Genomic DNA, 18,310 nt, shown 5'->3' with positions numbered 1-18,310 from the left:
AAGCTAACGGAATGGGTCAAGTCAATCACATCATTCTCCAAATGATGTGATCCCGTTAATCAAATGACAACTCATGTCTATGGTTAGGAAACACAACCATCTTTAATTAACGAGCTAGTCAAGTAGAGGCACACTAGTGACACTCTGTTTGTCTATGTATTCACACATGTATTATGTTTCCAGTTAATACAATTCTAGCATGAATAATAAACATTTATCATGATATAAGGAAATAAATAATAACTTTATTATTGCCTCTAGGGCATATTTCCTTCAGACCCATTTGTTGGGGATCGTAGCAGAAATCAAAAAATTTCTACGCATCACCAAGATCCATCTATGGAGTTTACTAGCAACGAGAAGGAAGGAGTGCATCTACATACCCTTGTAGATCGCGAGCGGAAGCGTTCAAGTGAACGGGGTTGATGGAGTCGTACTCGTCGTGATCCAAATCACCGATGACCGAGCGCCGAACGGACGACACCTCCGCGTTCAACACACGTACAGAGCAGCGACGTCTCCTCCTTCTTGATCCAGCAAGGGGGAAGGAGAGGTTGATGGAGATCCAGCAGCACGACGGCGTGGTGGTGGAAGTAGCGGGGATCCCGGCAGGGCTTCGCCAAGCGCAAGCGGGAGGGAGAGGTGTCACGGGAGGGAGAGGGAGGCGCCAGGGGCTAGGGTACTGCTGCCCTCCCTCCCCCCCCACTATATATAGGCCCCCTGGGGGGCGCCGGCCCTGGGATCCCATCTACATGGGGGGGCGGCGGCCAAGGGGGGAAACTTGCCCCCCAAGCCAGGTGGGGCGCCCCCACCCCCAGGGTTTCCAACCCTAGGCGCAGGGGGAGGCCCATGGGGGGCGCACCAGCCCACCAGGGGCTGGTTCCCCTCCCACTTCAGCCCATGGGGCCCTCCGGGATAGGTGGCCCCACCCGGTGGACCCCCGGGACCCTTCCGGTGGTCCCGGTACAATACCGATAACCCCCGAAACTTTCCCGGTGGCCGAAACTGGACTTCCTATATATAATTCTTCACCTCCGGACCATTCCGGAACTCCTCATGACGTCCGGATCTCATCCGGGACTCCGAACAACTTTCGGGTTTCCGCATACTAATATCTCTACAACCCTAGCGTCACCGAACCTTAAGTGTGTAGGCCCTACGGGTTCGGGAGACATGCAGACATGACCGAGACGACTCTCCGGTCAATAACCAACAGCGGGATCTGGATACCCATGTTGGCTCCCACATATTCCTCGATGATCTCATCGGATGAACCACGATGTCGAGGATTCAATCAATCCCGTATACAATTCCCTTTGTCAATCGGTACGTTACTTGCCCGAGATTCGATCGTCGGTATCCCAATACCTTGTTCAATCTCGTTACCGGCAAGTCACTTTACTCGTACCGTAATGCATGATCCCGTGACCAACCACTTGGTCACTTTGAGCTCATTATGATGATGCATTACCGAGTGGGCCCAGAGATACCTCTCCGTCATACGGAGTGACAAATCCCAGTCTCGATCCGTGTCAACCCAACAGACACTTTCAGAGATACCTGTAGTGTACCTTTATAGTCACCCAGTTACGTTGTGACGTTTGGTACACCCAAAGCACTCCTACGGCATCCGGGAGTTACACGATCTCATGGTCTAAGGAAATGATACTTGACATTGGAAAAGCTCTAGCAAACGAACTACACGATCTTTGTGCTATGCTTAGGATTGGGTCTTGTCCATCACATCATTCTCCTAATGATGTGATCCCGTTATCAATGACATCCAATGTCCATAGTCAGGAAACCATGACTATCTGTTGATCAACGAGCTAGTCAACTAGAGGCTTACTAGGGACATGTTGTGGTCTATGTATTCACACATGTATTACGATTTCCGGATAACACAATTATAGCATGAATCAATAGACAATTATCATGAACAAGGAAATATAATAATAACCATTTTATTATTGCCTCTAGGGCATATTTCCAACACCATTTCCATGTCTCATGCCAGCGTTTAGAATAGCAAGATCGTGCCACGTGGTTGTAGGCCCCACAAAAGTTGCATCTGGTGTTGGTACGAGAAATTGACCGAGGTTGGATTTTTTGGCAAGTAGGGGCCAAATAATCTGTGTGATTGACCATGTTGCCATGTAGCAAGGTATTAATGCCAGATTTTGAGCCTGATTGTAAGCGCTGAGATAACAACATCGAGCAATTAATCACCTTATGATCCGGAGTTGAGCAATGAATACAGATCACCCTGGCCATGCAGGATAATCGAGAGTGACCCCATTGGAGGCAGCAAGCGCACAAATTGGCCCAATGATTTGCCAGCGTAGAAATTTCTTTTTCTGAATAATCGGCTTGGGCCAGGTCTGCTTTATGTTGGGCTGAGAGAATAGGGGGCATTTCTTATGTGGAGGAGCATATTTGAAAGCAGAGGATAAAAAACTTTGCGTCAACATCGGGTATTTAAGCCACAAAGGGCATTTAAAGGAGCCAAGAAAGAGATGTGATTGTGATTGATTATACTCAAATTTTGCCTGAGCGAGATAAATGTCCATTAGACGCAGTCTATCCTCTCGGGGCGTTGTTACTGTAGCCTCATTAATGCTGGTCGAAAATGATCCAAATTTGATATTTTGAGGCTCGGATTGACGATGAACTTGAGAATGATCAAACGATCTTGGAGGAGGTAAACATCCTGAAGAAGAAGAAGCTTCAGTAGCATGCTTGTTAGAAAACTCCATCTTCTTAATGGGTAACAAAGCAAATTTGCTTAATTCTTTCACCGAGGCAGAGCCCAAAGCATCAACAGAAGTATGGGTAGCAAGACTCGTAGAAATGGCAACGGGTTTGCGGGTAGATATGCAGGTAAGTTCTTCATCAGCATGCCAACTAAAATTCACAAGATGGCTTCAATTGAAGCGCCCATTGAACAAGTGGAAATGGCAAATGAAATCCGGTCAAATACGATCCTTGAGCCCGTAGATAAAGTGACCAACCTTGTTATTGGCCACAGAGAAACGAAATACCCGAGGCTTGATTTGAATAACCATGAAACCAGCTGCAATGCCTCCAATACAACATTGTAGGGCAATGCCTACCGATTCAATCGAAAGTGGGAAGGAGGCCGATGAGAAGGAGACCACCAAGAAAAACTCCTTGGTATCTCGAGATGGAGAGACGTGAACCGTAGAACCAAATTTCTTCCTCACCTGATCTGCCAGGGCCACCCCAGGACCAAAATCCCAGTGTAGCAAGCCCTCCATCCTTCAGATTCTTACCAGAGATCGCCATTGGGGTGGGTGGAGCAGGTGGGAGGAGAGGTGGGAGCCATCAATTTTTTGTTGTTCTTGAGCCGGAATTTGTTCTTTTGTGCATCTTGCAAATCATAATATTTTGAAAGAAATTTTACAGATACGTCGTGAATATGTATAAGTTTTCACATATTTATTTTCTATTTTTTTAAAAACTTGAAAAAAATATTTTTTTTCTAAATCATTTAAAATAAAGTCCTCCAATGTACCCGCCCACCAACCCCGCAAAAAAAAATTACCCGTCCACCAAATCGCACTATGTACTCCATGGAGTACTATGGAGCATGGAGCTCGTTTCACAAAAAAAATGTTAACTTTTTTTTCTACAAACACATATTCATATTCTTCAAATATGCATAAAATTTCATCAACTAATTTAATTATTTGCATGCTACAAAACATAAAAATGTGATCCAAATACGATAAAGAAAAAGCCTATTTTAATATGTGTATTTGTCTTTTTTGTAGATGACATATGAATATGTATGTTCATGAAACTTTATACATATATACTACAAATATATGTCTACATGAAAAAAAATCCAAATTTTTTTGAGATGTGGAAAAGGTATTTTCGCTGAAAAAAATGAAGAGCTCAATGGAGCTCTGCCTCTACATGCACTTTTCATGTAATATGGTGCTATTAGAGCATCTTCAACAGCAGCTCTAAAATATGGCACAGAAAAATAGATTTAGAGCACTAAAAAAAGTTCTATGGCATCAGAAAATTTTCTTCTCCAACAGTAAAAACTCTAATAATTGTCCTAAAATAGGACACTACAATTGCATGCATAAACAAATAATATCAAACTCAACCCAAAAAATATGTAACAAATAAAACACAAATAGTATAAACATAACATCAAATTCATCAATCCACAACATCAATCATTACATATTTCATCAATCCACAACATCAAATTTGACATAATTGTTCATCGCACATAACAACAAAGTTCATCACACATGACATGAAAACATAAAGATAAAATTAGTGGTCTTGTTGCCCATGCAACGTCCATCACTCCTCAATGAGAATTTTTAAAGATATTCGTGGGTATGAGAATCTCGAATGCCATGGTACACCTGAAGAAAGCATCGAATTCAGTCTTCCTTCTACGCACCCACACCATTTGTCCATGAGTTCGTAGAAGGTGTAATCCAAAATTTCCTCATGCTCATTCTCTATGATCATGTTGTGCATGATCACACATGTAGTGATAATGTACCAGAGGATCTCTTGATCTCGAAACCTAGTCAGTCCTCGCATAATAGCAAACTGGGCTTGCAAAATTTTAGAAGCCCTTTCCATGTCTATGCTAGCAGTTGCTTGAGCATTATGGAAGTAGACTTCTTTTTTACCTTGGGGGCTTGAAATTGGCTTCCGAAAAATTGCCCACTTCGAATATACCCCATCTGCAAGGTAGTAGCCCATGTTGTATGGGCCATTTGCTTGGAACTCCACTGGTGGTGGTTACCCATTTGGCTGACTTTGCAAACAGATGTGACCTCTCGGGCACATTATGTCATTGCAAGATCCAGGAATCCCCAAATATGCATGTCAGGTTCATGTCTCCTGGTTGGCCACGGCCTCAAGAATAATTGTGGCACCCTTCTTGTGTCATTTGAATTTGTCCATATCATGATGCAGGGTAGTTCTTTCACTTCTAGTGCATGCAATCAATGGAGCCAAGCATATCTGAAAACCCATAGGCTTTGTTCATCTCCAAAAGCCTCGCCATGTCCTGAGCATTGGTGTTCTCAAATACTCTGACCTAGACACTTCAACCACCGCCTTTGCAAAATTCTTGATATAAAAGATTTAACTTCTCTCTCCCATTGGCAAGTTATTATCAATGAAATATACCGGAGCACCACATGTGTTAGGGCCAACCTTACCATAGCACCTGACAAGATTGACAGTTGATCGAGCAAGACTGCAAGTGAGGTGGGGGCTATGACGAGTCGAGCAGCGGTGATTGGCTAGAGCAGGCCAGTGTGGTTGGAGTCTTCTTATAGGCCTAGCGCGTGTGTGTGGAGAGGATTATGAAATGTCATTGTAAACACTTACAACAGCTGATCTCCTCTAGAATCCTTCCTCCTTCCTCACCTACCCCGTCCCCTTTCTGCCTCACCACGAACTACTCCTTCTCCTACATCCATCGAGAGGCGAGGAACGTTACATTTGGTATCAAAGGTCCATTGATCTTGCGATCTGGAGACTACATACCCCAATCCGCACTACCAGAAGAAGCAAGCGGTGGCGATGGAAGATGGGCGGATCGCCAACGAGGCGAGACTGGAGGCGATCCAAGCCTCTCTGGAGCTCTGGTGCCCAATGGTCACACACATCCATAATCAAGTGGACGAGCTGCATTCACAAGTCGGGCGCATCGCTCTCCATCCCTCTCTGGCGACGCCTCCGGATTCAATCCTGGAGGACCCCAATAGCCAGGGAACGGTCGCTGGGAGGGGATGGCAATTGCTAATGTTTTAGAGGAGAGCCTCTGACGGCTCATAGGGGGTGCGCTGACCCTCTCTATGTGGCCATCTTTCGGCGGCATTCACTATAGTTCTTGTGAGAACTTATCCACCTTGCGATGATGCGGCCTCTTTCGATCCAAATGAGGAGGTTGTGGCCTTCTTCAGAGATGGATTTGGTTGGATGTGCCATGTCGGTCCGTAGTTGCTTGGTGATGGCATTCCCAGCTGGTGTCAGTCTTCCTCTCTCCTGAGAGCCGGCATGTTCTTGTTCCCGGTGCTTCGTTCACGGAGGAGGACCTTGGCGTCTTCGACTCCATGCCCCAGTGTTTATCTTCATTATTCGTAGCGTGTGAGGCTTAGTTTGTTGTTGTCCAGCACATTATATCTTATCGCTTGTTTTTCCTTCTCTTTGCCTATGGGCGTCTACTTGTAATCCTGGCCGGTTGATGGCCGTGTTAATTCAAGGTCAGGCTCGGTCGATGTCTTTTATCTAAATAAAAAGGATGGCAATTTACATTGTGGGAGGGTGGGTGGCAATTTCTTTAGAAACACATGACAACTTCTGAGAAGAAGAAAAAAAATACGACAAAAAGGCAGGATTTACCATCTCCCACCATGTAAACTTGTCATAAAAAACATTTGCTTGCCATGTTCGCCAAAAGACAAGTCTTCTCTTTTGGTTTCTCTTTCCTCCACCTCGACAGACACTGCTAAGATAACATCATTGTGCATGCCCCTAACTCGTGTTAAAGGAAATCTTCTTAGTTGGTCGTTTTGATATTAACATAAACACGTGAAGAATAGTAGTGGCGGTTCCAGTACATATAGCCAGCTTTGTTGACAGAGAAGGTAGGCGATAAATTAAGCAGTAAGTATAGTACGTAACTAATATGCGAGGAGTAATTAAGGAGCTAGCTAGCTACTAGTAGAGGTTGATGGAGGAGACGGCGAGGTAGGAGGCGATGAGCTCGTCGTCCTCCACGGCCAGCGCGCCCTGCATTGCCGGCCACCACTCCGGCGGCATGCTGCTGCTGGCGTCGTTGACCAGAGACACAGCCGCCGTCGTCATGGTCGTCGTCGGATCCTCCGGCTGATCTGCTGCTGCGTCGTCGTCGACGTTGCGCGCGAAGCGGCCCTTCACCCTCGGCCGGCTGTCCGCCAGCGTCTTCCGGCAAGCGTACTAAAAACCAAAACACAACACACAGAGTTGACGCGACGACGAGTATACACGCACTTAACGTGGCATGCATTGTAGCTACCGACCAGACGACGAGACTGGCAAAGATCAACGTACCGTGATCTTCTTCTGGAAGTTGCGTTGGTTGCGCTTGGTGCGGTACTTCTCGATGCGCTCCCGCCGCTCCTCCGCGCTGTACCGCCCCACCGGAGCCGGCCCCGTCCCCGGCGGCACCGCAAGAGCTTGGAGGTCTCCGGCGCTCATCACACGCTGCATCGACTGGGAGTAGTAGTGATGCTGCTGCTGCTGCTCTTGTAGGAGCAGCAGATCACCGTAGCTGCTGGACGCCATGGAGGGGAGCAAGGGACCATTGCTGCCGCTGCCGCTGCCGCTGTTGCTATAACAAGGAGAAGACGATGTGCTCCAGTGATACATCACCAACTGTCGTGGACTCGTGCCTGCGCTGTGGGTCTACTGGCTACTCTTCGTTGGGTGGTGTAACCGGCATGGAGATCAGCTACTCTATATATGTGTGCGCCAGTATGTAGGAGTACAGCTACTAGTGCTATTGCTCTGTACGTCTGGCGTCCTTAAGACGCAAGTCAACTCTGATTTGAAACGACCTACTACTACTGCCTTGTGCGATGAGACCATTCCAGTGACGATATAAAGTCGTGGCAAACACACACGATTCTATCTTTCCTGGAACAACAATACGTGGGTAGTACACTACTGGAGACGATGCAGATACAAGCTACGTCGAAAACAAGCTGGCAAGCATACATGACCTCCCTCATGCTACGCGCAGACCAGCTCAATGCAGGAGGCACCATCACCAATACATGCAACTTTACTGACACTGGAGAATCTCAATCGATCTTGGATACACGGCACAACCAGGATAAATGAAAGCTGGCAGTCACGACTCAATATAGCAAGAATGTGGGTTAAGGGCAGCACTGGAGACATGAGCAAGTTGGGGGCGATCTCCTACTCTTCCCACTCAAACCCTTGAAACCATATGCCTTTCTTTTCAGCACCTACACATGCACTGTGCTCAACTTGCAATTGACTACACAGCAACAAACAGGCCCTGCCACTTTGCTCCAATAAGCAAAACCGCGATTCCGTGGGGCTAGGCATGCCAAACATTTGGCTGCTTTTAACGTTCCAACATTCCTAATCATTTCTTAATCAGAGCACTGGAAAGCATGGGACGCAAAGGTAAAGGTCTCGCGTGTTTATTTATGGGACGTGGCTAGCGGGCGCACACGCGCCCAGCAGTCTAGCCGAGCGCACCTTTCTAATATGGAAGGGACCACTGCGCGTGCTGTCCGACCGCTGGAAAAGGGAAGAACCGGTCCCTCACTCTGCTGTCCCCCGCGTGATTAGGAAGATGCTCTGCCACGTCAGTTCGCATGCATTAATTTGAGTTTCAAAAAATTTAAAAAGCCATAACTGTTGATTCGAGTATCGAAATTCAGATCCGTTTTCATCATTGGGTTTCTTGCGACGAGTTCTTCAAAACTAGATCCCATATGGATAGGTTTCGATGAACTTTTTTTTAAGCAACTCTGTGTGGTATATAGGCAACTTTAGTGTTATCAGTAACCAACTCTTCTTATTTGTCTAATATGACTTCCTATCATCTTGGTTTGTGTAAAAACCAAGCAACGGACCTAACAAACCAAGCATCTGTCCTAGTAAACCAAGCAACTGTCCTAGTAAACCAAGCAACTGTCATAACAAAACCAATCAATTGTCCTAATAAATCAAGCAACTGTCCTAACAAAACTAAGCAACTATCCTAACAAAACCAAGCAACTGTCCTGGCAAATCCATGCAACTACATTATCAGAACACACAATGCATAATGTCTAAGCAAACCAAGCAACTGACCTAACAAACCAAGCAACCATCTTAACAAAAAACAAACAATTTCAATAACAAAACCAAGCAACTGTCCTGGCAAATCCATACAACTATCCTATCAAAATATGTTGTCATCACTAAAGTTGGCTACCGAAGATGCTTAGTTGCCCATATACGGTCAAAAATATTATTTGCCGTGATTTCTAAGTGGTATATGACATACTTGCTTGATAAATTCATTAGTACATATAATTTAATAAAAGTTGCTTATGTTTAAAACTAAAGTTGCCTCGTTTAGGATCAAAGTTGTTTATTTTTAAAAAATTATCAAAATGTGCTCATATGGGATCTAGTTTTAAAGATCTCGTCGCGAGAAACCTAACAGTGAAAACGGATCTTTGTTTCGACACTCGGTTGAAAAGTTATTACTTTTTTTTAAATGAAACGGAATAAAGAGTGTGTCAGCGCATGCTGACATGCATGCGCGTTAGTATCTCTTCCGTAATTATGGGACGCGGTCCCCTTAGCTGTCGCTATCATCAATAAATGTTGAATTGTTATTTAGTGCATACGAGTAAAATGTGCGACCGGTCGCGGCAAACGAGCTGCGCTGCGGTGCGTGCGCTCGCGCCAGCGAACGAGCGCAACTGCACTAGGAAGTATTTAGGTTATTTATGTCCAAAACTGCAAAAACTAAGATGCACATGAACCTCTCTCTCACTGGACTGATGACCATTGATCAACACAGAATGCAAGTGTGAAAGACAGTCCTTGATTAGACTTTGTCCCTCAAAAGTCTGCGCCACTACTATCATTACCTTCGAAAGTGAATCTCTCGAGACTTCAGTGGAGAAGAATCATAACACTTTTGAAAATTCCAGGCTACAAGATAGACCCCCACAAGGATCTGTGTTGTTTCAAGCATCTAGTTGACACAAGTTTGATGCTACAGATCCAGGACGCTGTTTTCAGTTGGCTATTGGTTGGTAAGATCATTGGAAGTGTCCACAACCAATTGCAAGACTCTGTTCTCCCATAATGGTACACCTTCTGATGAATCCCTACAGTACCCCACTCAAGAGCCTGACAACACGGGCTAGTCAACCTTCAAGTGGCCTTAGCCAACCGACAAGATAAAGTCAAAGCGCACCAGGATATCACATTGCAAGTAGATCCGTTTGCCTTTGGTATGCAGCAAAATGCTTGAATTGTATACTCCCAACAGTTGTTATGATTTTCTTCTAGATACGACCTGCAGAGATGTCAACACAAGAGTTACATTACATCCAGATGAGTTAAATCATTGACGACATAGTGTGTCGAGTGAGAAAAAAACAAGAGGATCACAGGGAGCGGGAAAGGAGCCTACACTGAGGCAGTGGCTCTTTGTCAATGAATATAGGATAACAAAAACAAGTGGGACTATTAGGATAAAGCGCAGTTATCATAATTTTTACTTTCTGCTAGCAGGTCAACTGAAAAATAGTCACACCACCATTGCATGAGTTGAGATGCAATAATTGTTCAGTTTATGTGTACAAAGAACATAAAGAATAGGCAACAGACTAGACAGATAAGTAATTATTCCAAGTACTGGTATTAAGAGCCAAAAGGTTGTGCCAATGTAAATTTACTCGACACATACGATATCATAAGATACATCACAATTGATATGTAATATGAAGGTCAGAAGGGACAACCAATGTGTTATTTCGAATGTCATATGACTTGGTAGAAACGAAACTAAGTTGACCAAGGCTGATAAGACTTCTCTTTGCAGTGGCATGCCTGATACGGAGAAAAGATTTCTGTTCTGCCCCCACATCGCCCTTTGGGTGCATCTGTGGGGCGAAGCCTTTAATAGCTGTCATGTCTCTAAAACTTTTCCAGGTCAAATAATTTGAAACTACTACAGTAAATACATGCCTCTGCTTCTAGCCGGTACAGTTGATTTTCAAAGAGAATGAAATACTCCCTCCGTTCACAAATATAAGATGTTTTGTATATTTCAATATGGACTACAATATAGACTGAAATGAGTGAACAAACACACTAAAACATGTCTATATACATCCGACACAGAAAAAAGTTAGAAAATGTTATATTTGTGAATGGAGGTAGTAGTATTTAGTCTTGTTGTCCTGGAAGTTATACTGATAAAATACAAAGCAGGAGCAAACATACGATATACGTTCACATCTGGGTGAACATATTTCGAAAAGACATTTGAGAATATCGTAACTGAATCATCTTAATATCTTATAATTGACTTGCCATATTTCGAGCAACATGAGAGCAGATTTTTCAGTTTCCTAGGGTGTGATGTCGCGTACTCATGTGTAATTTTGCATGCAGCAACATATGTGATAGAAAGATGACTTGTCCTCACAGTACATTATACATCTCATTTTAGTGCCAGTACATTTGATTGATCGATTCCAAGGCAACAACGAGAAAAGACTGGCAAGATATCCCTTTTAGAGGCTGCCAACATTATTTTGACTGCGCTGGGCAATTCTAGTAAAGAGTATAGCAAGACCAAACAAATAAGTTAAAGCTACTACGGGAAGCCAATAAAGCTTAATGTTCACCAAATCGGCACACTGGCCATCAATGGTGATTATTCACGGTGGTTTATTTCAATCTATAAGAGGAACCTGCACTAACTGAGGCATAACATGCAAACTTTGCAAGACTATGGCAAAGTTTGTGGTTTTTTATCTATGCCTACACTAGAAAATTGCTTCGCTGATTATAGACCGTCAAAACCATAATACAGTTCTATCTTGCAGCAATACTTATATCATTAGTGATGTCACACAGAATTAAGTGACAGCTATTGTAAATCATGACAGGTTGACAATGGCTTCAGCATTAGTAATATGCTCCTGAACAGCTGAACTCATACCTTACACATGATTCATAACTAACGTTGATTACCGTTAGCCAGCACATTTTAGGCAAACAATATGATATAAAGATTTGACCAGGCCTCTTACTTTGCATACTTTCTTCTTGAAGGACACAGGCTTAAGAAAGCCCAAGAAAGGAATATACGAGGGGCCGTGCAACAATAGTTTTTGTCTTCGCTTTTCTGCAAAACCAGTAAGACTTTAGATATGTATGGGATAATATACCAATAGTTTATATCTTCATACTAAAAACTAAGTACAATATTTTGAAAAAGGATACCCGCATTTTCAGAAATTACTTATTGTGGCCTTATTTTAAACACATATCAACAGCTTCAATTGCCCTTTGTGTCATCTCATGAATAGCTTAGATAATGGTGCAAGAATGAGAAGAACTAACGGAAAAAGGAAATGCCTGTATCATCAAAAAGCAGTATTCTCTATTACGAGCTCAAGAGAGTAAAGTTGCAGTTAGTAAATGTCAATATTTGCCAATTCAGACAAATTAATGATGAATAGTTCATATCACCTGATCTAGCTGTAGATATATCCACCTTATCATCTGCATGATCATAATTTGGTGACCCCTCATCTATTTTAGCAACATCTTTCTCTAAAGAAGCATCAGGTTTCTTTAAATTTTGTTCTTCCAATTCATTATTTGCCCAAGTTCCGTCACTGGACCCCTTATCATAAACAACAGCAGCTGAAGTGATATCTTGACCGCTGAGAGTATTTTCCACTGAAATCATTCTTATTGCATTTCTGTAAACCGGTTCCACCTTATAACTCTCAGTATTTTCGACGTCTTCATCCACATTTTGCTCTACTTGATGAGCTGGCAGTACAATGTCTTCGCATAAATCAGTACTCAACGGAACTGTAAGATTTAATGGCGTCTCATCATCTCGCCCACCAGTTGAGCACCCCAATGATTCCGCAGCATCTCTGTGAGTCTCCGAGTTAACTGGAACATCATCAGGTATGTCCAAGCGCTTACCCTCGAGGCAAACATCAGACCATGAAACAATTTCATGATCCAGAGGTGCCTGTTCCTCCCTCTCACCAGATGTGCGGATAGACCCATGATTTGCACAAGTATTAGTATGATCTACGATTTCACTAGGTTGGCCAGGACCCTTGTTCTCAAGACTAGTGTGAAAAAGCTCCATACTCTGGGGAAGAGAAGAACATGGTAACTTAACATCGGAGGATAAAGGAGTACTGTCACCTGAAATGAGGTTTAATGTGCACAATTCTGTAGAATCTAATTCCATTGCATCCTCAACAAATTCAACATGCTCCTCAATACATTTCTGGTCAACAGAAGAGGCAAAACAAGCCTGCACACTGCCAGCCATAACAATTTCATTGTTTTCAGGGTTAACCTTGATGGTGTGAACAGAGCCACTGTGAGCTTCACCTCTGTTAGCCTGTAAGGTTTCCTCTTGAGTTTCAACTGGAATTTCACTATCATCAGTAGACTGCTCTAATCGGTCGGCAAAGAGAGACACATCAGCATCGTGACGTTTTTGACACAACACTTTGGTGCGCAAATTCATGGGTGAAACAGGTAGTTCATCTTTGTTGGGAGAAGGTTCTAGATTTGTCTGCAAAGTTTGTAGATCACCTTTAAAAGATATAGGATCCAAACCAATCCAGTCACCAACCTTATACTTTGTTGAATTTAGTTGCTCATTTGGTAACAGTCTATCAATTCTAATTGTCTCTTTGTAGAAATGTTTCTTCCTCGTAGCCTTGGAAATAAGCAACCTGGTAATGAACAGATGACATAATATTGCATTATGATTCATGGTAAAATGGGTGCCTTCCTAAATAGAAAGTTGTGCAAAGTAAAATAACACAACAGCTGGTAGACTGCAAACGCAGACGCGGAGCTAAAGCTAAATAAACTAGAAGTTGTTTTCTCTTGATAGGAATACAAACGAGTTCTCGAAAACATAGAAAGAAAATGGGCAGAAATAAATAGGAGGAGAAAAAAGAAGAGACTTCTAAAGACTAGACTAACTCATAATCCGTCAAATAAAGGATGTCAATGTTCATGAAATAGTTAACTGGTAACTGCTCGGCCGCTGGCGCGTAGAGGATTAGTACGGGAATCAGCCAGTAAGTCAGCCGAAAAATCAGTTAATCGACTACTTGGTGACCCGCCGAGCAGGGATTAATCGGCCAGTTAACTGCTTTATCAGCCGATATTTTTGAACAATGAAGTATGGTAAGATAAAAAGATGCATTCATAGTAGTACGAAAAACTAACCATATCAGCAAATCATTACATGGTCCAGGCCATGTGGAATAAGATGTCTGAACCTCTCCAGGTAACAGATATATGACTCACCTGCAGTTTACGGACATAGCAGCTTTGGCTCGCTCCATAGAAAGACCAAGCAAAAATGCACATAAATTTATGACATCATAGGGGCCTCTAATTTCATTAGCATTATGAGCAGCACTTGAAATGATGAGATTCTTTCCTTTAGTCCAGTCCACCAACAGCTACAAACAGAAGAAAAATACTGTATATTAGCAAAAGAAACAAGTGAGCTGAGCAGAGAGCACGTTTAGTGCAAGGGGATTGAGATACGAAATTCTAAGCTAGGGTGCAGATGTCTCTGCAAACCAGTGGTGTTGAGCATAGTGAAGGTGAAGGTGAGAAGATTTTGTTAGACCAAACGAAACACAAGCAATATGCGCGTATGTTGCAAAAGGTTGCGGAGCATGGTGGTAATGAATAATATATCACTAAACACGATTATTAGATGATGTTTGAATTCAATGTGAAGGAACAATGAAAGGAGAGCAAGATAAGTAACCTTGGCTTCGGCCAGGACTTGTCTCCTTGAATTGACATCGTCGATGAGGGGAGAGTATGCAATCTCAAAGTGTATCCCCCTCTGCGGTCAGATGGAGATATAGTTAGCTGAGCACACACATCGACATTGAACATTGGTTCGGTTAGAGTGGTGAAGGAGGTTGATTACCTGTAGTGCAAGCTTGATCATTGGGAGCTTGAGACGGAATGGCAGTTTGTGAGAGAAGTCGATGGAGATGACATCAATCTCTGTGGCGGACTGGCAGAGGTGGTCGAGCGCGGCCTGGGTGAGAGGGCGCGCCGCGACGATGTCGTACGTGCGGAGGAGGCGGGCGGCGGAGGGGGCAAGCGCGGACGCGGCGGCGGCGGCGGAGTCGAGGGAGAGGGTGATGCGCGTGTACTGGCGGAAGGGCTCGGAGGCAGGGGATCCATTGCGGGACCGGTGGAGGGAGGCGGAGGGGGGGAGCGGGAGGGAAGACAAGGCGGGGAAGGGAGCGGTGTGGCAGCGGTCGGCGTCGGCGAGTAGGCCGCGGTGCGGGTGGTCGAGGGCAACGGCAGCGTAGCCTAGCTCGAGGGCTCGTGCGGCGGCGAGAAGGCGGGAGTTGGGGTTGGGGGATGGGAGGAGGCTGAGGTCGAAGAAGAGGAGCGCCATGGATTCGCGCCGCCAACTCCGTCTGGTCCGTCCGTCCGGGGAAGAAAGAGCAGAGGCCGGCAGTTTCGGTTTCACATGATAAATTGCAGGCCCATGTTTAATTTAGACTTCATAAAGCCCATCTCAGCTCCACTTCAGGCCAGCCTTTCTACCTCATAAAGCCCAACTCATTCGATCCCCCCCCCCCCCCCCCCCCCAGCCCGACTAGAAAATAAAAATTGGCACCCCTAGCCGACGCGCGGCGCCAGCCACGTGGTGCGCTCAGCTGACACCACATGTCATGCTGGCCGCATCCATGGGGGCATTTAGTTAGAAAACACTTTGTTTCACTTGACTTATCTCATGCATCACATCAGTCGCCTTGTCGGTTTGACGCGCGTATACATCTTCACGAGTTCCTTTCGCTGGATTCTTCTTCTTCGTCTTTCTTTGCCTCCCGTTCCCCAAATCCTCTCTCCCTCGCCTTCCTTTCCATCTCTACCCACTTTCTACCTGGAAAACACCAGCTAGCTGGCGCAACCGGTGTTGCATGACTCTTCCTCCTCTCCGCTGCTGCAAGACAGACTTGTCTCTCTAGGCCACACCGCTCACCGCCAGTGTCAAAGATGGGCGGTGCTCGTATGTTGTAGCCGGGCCACAACAACCTCCCCCGACTTGGAGAATCGTCGTCGTTGTATCCCTCGTCGCAGCAACCGCATTGTTGCAAGCCTCCTCCCCCGAGCTTGCCGCCGAGCCCAAGCTAAAACTCCACTGTTGTTGCATTGGAGAAATAAGGGGGGCCACAATGCTTCAAGGTCGCGCGCACCGTCGCAGCAACATCAGTCGTTCTGCAAGGCAACATCGCCGCCACGCGCTAAGCTGCAACCCTTGTTTTGCAACAGCCGTCGTGGTGTCGCCATGTTGCAAGGCCACCTTCGACACCACCGTGCATTGCAGCATCCGTCGTCGCACTGTCGTGCTACAAGTCCATCGTCTTCATTGTCCCTGATGTTGAATCTTGTTTGCAACATCCACCGCCATCTGGCTGTGTTCGCAAGAGGGGCGTGTGGGCGGTACTGCGAGACGACAGGGCTGATGCGGAGCGGGGCGGCCCTGCAATCCGGCGACAGGAACCGATGCTGCATTGAAGCATGCAATTGTGTGCGTTATTCGCGAGGATGGCATTGGACAACGGCGCTGTCGAAGAGGATGGCAACGACAAGCATGCTCTGGCGATGCTTCAAGGAGACGAGGGGAGCTGCTGCAGTCGTGCTACAAGGGCCATCCCATGCTTCTGCGAGAGTACATGCTACGAAGTTGGCAAGGGATGTTGGATGCAAGCGGGCTGTTATGAGGGTGTTGAGGAGCGGCCAGCTATGGTGCACAACTGCCGTGCAGGGGCGGGGAGTGTGAATTATGATGTAATACAATCAAAAGCACAGTTGTGCTTCACGATGAAGTACAATGATGCTTTCGTGTAAAGCACGGTTGTGCTTTTGCATGAAGTACAATATGTGTTTTTTGCTTCCTCAAAAAATGAAAAATAGCAAAGGTAGTGAGATACATATATAAATATTGCTCAAGTGAAGAAACTCAAAGAGATTATTAGGATAAAGAAATAGCAAGCAAAAACAAAAACTCTTCGTTTGCGAAATGAAGAAAACATCAATCAACTATAGGATGGTACTAACTTCGTTACCTTGTTTTTTCTTACACACAATATTTGAATAATCAGACAATAAATTTATGAATATCTTTGATTTCAATGCTTTGCAAAGCAGTTCATTGATAATTACCTTCAAACCCACATATATGCTCAAGAGGCAAGGAGGGTACTCATACAACACTGACGGTACAATGTTGAAGTCTTCCTTAAGAGGGCGAAGGACGGGCGGGCAATCATCCACATGCATTGTCCTAGAGTTGCGTGCATTTTTAAGATCAGCGAAGGCACAAAATTCACCTTCCGCTTCAGCAAATTTTCAGATAAGATTCATGTGTCTATTTACCATCTATGATGCCGCTTTCCAAAGTTTTAAATGTTAAATGTGAAATGATTATGCAACACATGACTAATTTGGTGCTTGTGTATTGTGGTAATTATTGGGAAGCGTAGTAGAAAAGAAAAAAATTCGCATCTATAATCACCCAAGATCAATACGAAGATGCATAACGAGTTGGGATCGTAATCGTTACCGTCACCGAGTTACAATGGAAGAAGAACATGTCGGTGTATGTACTAGGAGTCCCTCGTACCACCCACGAACGATTCCTCGAACCGAAGACCGAAAGCACGGCCTCTCTACTTGGTTGCAAGCATGCAACCTTCACGATCCGACAGCGCTTCGTCGTCTAGAACTAATCGTCGCCGGAGAATTAGAGGGAGGAGATTAGAACCACACTAGACTTCTAATTATGAGGACAAGAGGATTATACTAGCTCTAATTAGTCAACTAGGACCAATTAGGACTAGAATTAGAAGAACTAGAGGATGCTCCAAAACTTGTATGTCCAAAGGGTGGAAATTCTGAGTATATATAGGTTGGAGGGAAGAGGGGCACCGTAAGAGAAGGGAAAGTCCCTCCCCTTTGGCCGGCCAAGGAAGGAGGAGTTGGACTCCTCCCCCACTCCAATTTGGCCCCTTAGGGAAGGAAGGCACTTTCCCACTTGGGTCTTTTCGGCCCAAGTTGCCTTCCATCTCTTGGCCTTTTAGACCCGTCGATATTCAAATTAAATATAAAATATTCTAAATACTTCTAGACCATTATATATATATATATATATATATATTAACATCTCCGGAAACTTTTCCACCTATATATAATTTATCGGTAATACCCGGTATTACCCGATACTCAGCGAAACGCTTCCGGATCCTCTCGAAACTATTCCAAATATTCAGGAAATAATTCCACAAATATATTCTCATGACTCCCGTCCTACTAACACTCAACAGATCATGATTTCCTTAAGCTTGTGACCACGTAGTTTTGGTAATTCACAGACATGGACGAAATTGTTCGTTCAATGAGAGTACACGAATGCTATTCGAGTGAACCTTTGGTTATCATGTGA

At 44.7% G+C, this 18,310-nt stretch overlaps 2 protein-coding genes across 3 annotated transcripts; both read right to left on the bottom strand.

Moving 5' to 3' along the window:
- Positions 1 to 6,534: 6,534 nt before the first annotated feature.
- LOC109757800 (uncharacterized) lies at positions 6,535 to 7,809 on the bottom strand. Its single transcript, XM_020316634.4, has 2 exons — positions 7,105 to 7,809; positions 6,535 to 6,990 (listed from the first exon to the last, which is right to left on the bottom strand). The coding sequence occupies exons 1-2, from the start codon at positions 7,420 to 7,422 to the stop codon at positions 6,733 to 6,735; spliced, it is 576 nt and encodes a 191-aa protein (XP_020172223.1). The 5' UTR covers positions 7,423 to 7,809; the 3' UTR covers positions 6,535 to 6,732.
- Positions 7,810 to 9,609: 1,800 nt separating this feature from the next.
- On the bottom strand, positions 9,610 to 15,323 carry LOC109757788 (uncharacterized). 2 transcript variants are annotated; one of them, XM_020316621.4, is made up of 6 exons: positions 14,774 to 15,323; positions 14,606 to 14,686; positions 14,131 to 14,288; positions 12,301 to 13,544; positions 11,859 to 11,953; positions 9,610 to 10,111 (listed from the first exon to the last, which is right to left on the bottom strand). In XM_020316621.4, the coding sequence occupies exons 1-6, from the start codon at positions 15,254 to 15,256 to the stop codon at positions 10,088 to 10,090; spliced, it is 2,085 nt and encodes a 694-aa protein (XP_020172210.1). In that variant the 5' UTR covers positions 15,257 to 15,323; the 3' UTR covers positions 9,610 to 10,087. The 2 variants fall into 2 exon arrangements, with proteins under 2 accessions (XP_020172210.1, XP_020172209.1); XM_020316620.4 differs by having other exon boundaries at positions 9,941 to 10,111; positions 11,768 to 11,953; positions 14,774 to 15,316.
- Between the last annotated feature and the right edge of the window lie 2,987 nt (positions 15,324 to 18,310).

The sequence above is a fragment of the Aegilops tauschii genome, chromosome 4, assembly GCF_002575655.3.
Source record: "Aegilops tauschii subsp. strangulata cultivar AL8/78 chromosome 4, Aet v6.0, whole genome shotgun sequence".
NCBI lineage: Eukaryota > Viridiplantae > Streptophyta > Magnoliopsida > Poales > Poaceae > Aegilops > Aegilops tauschii.
Note: the sequence above shows the minus strand (reverse complement) of the source record. Positions and strands in the feature narration are given on the sequence as shown.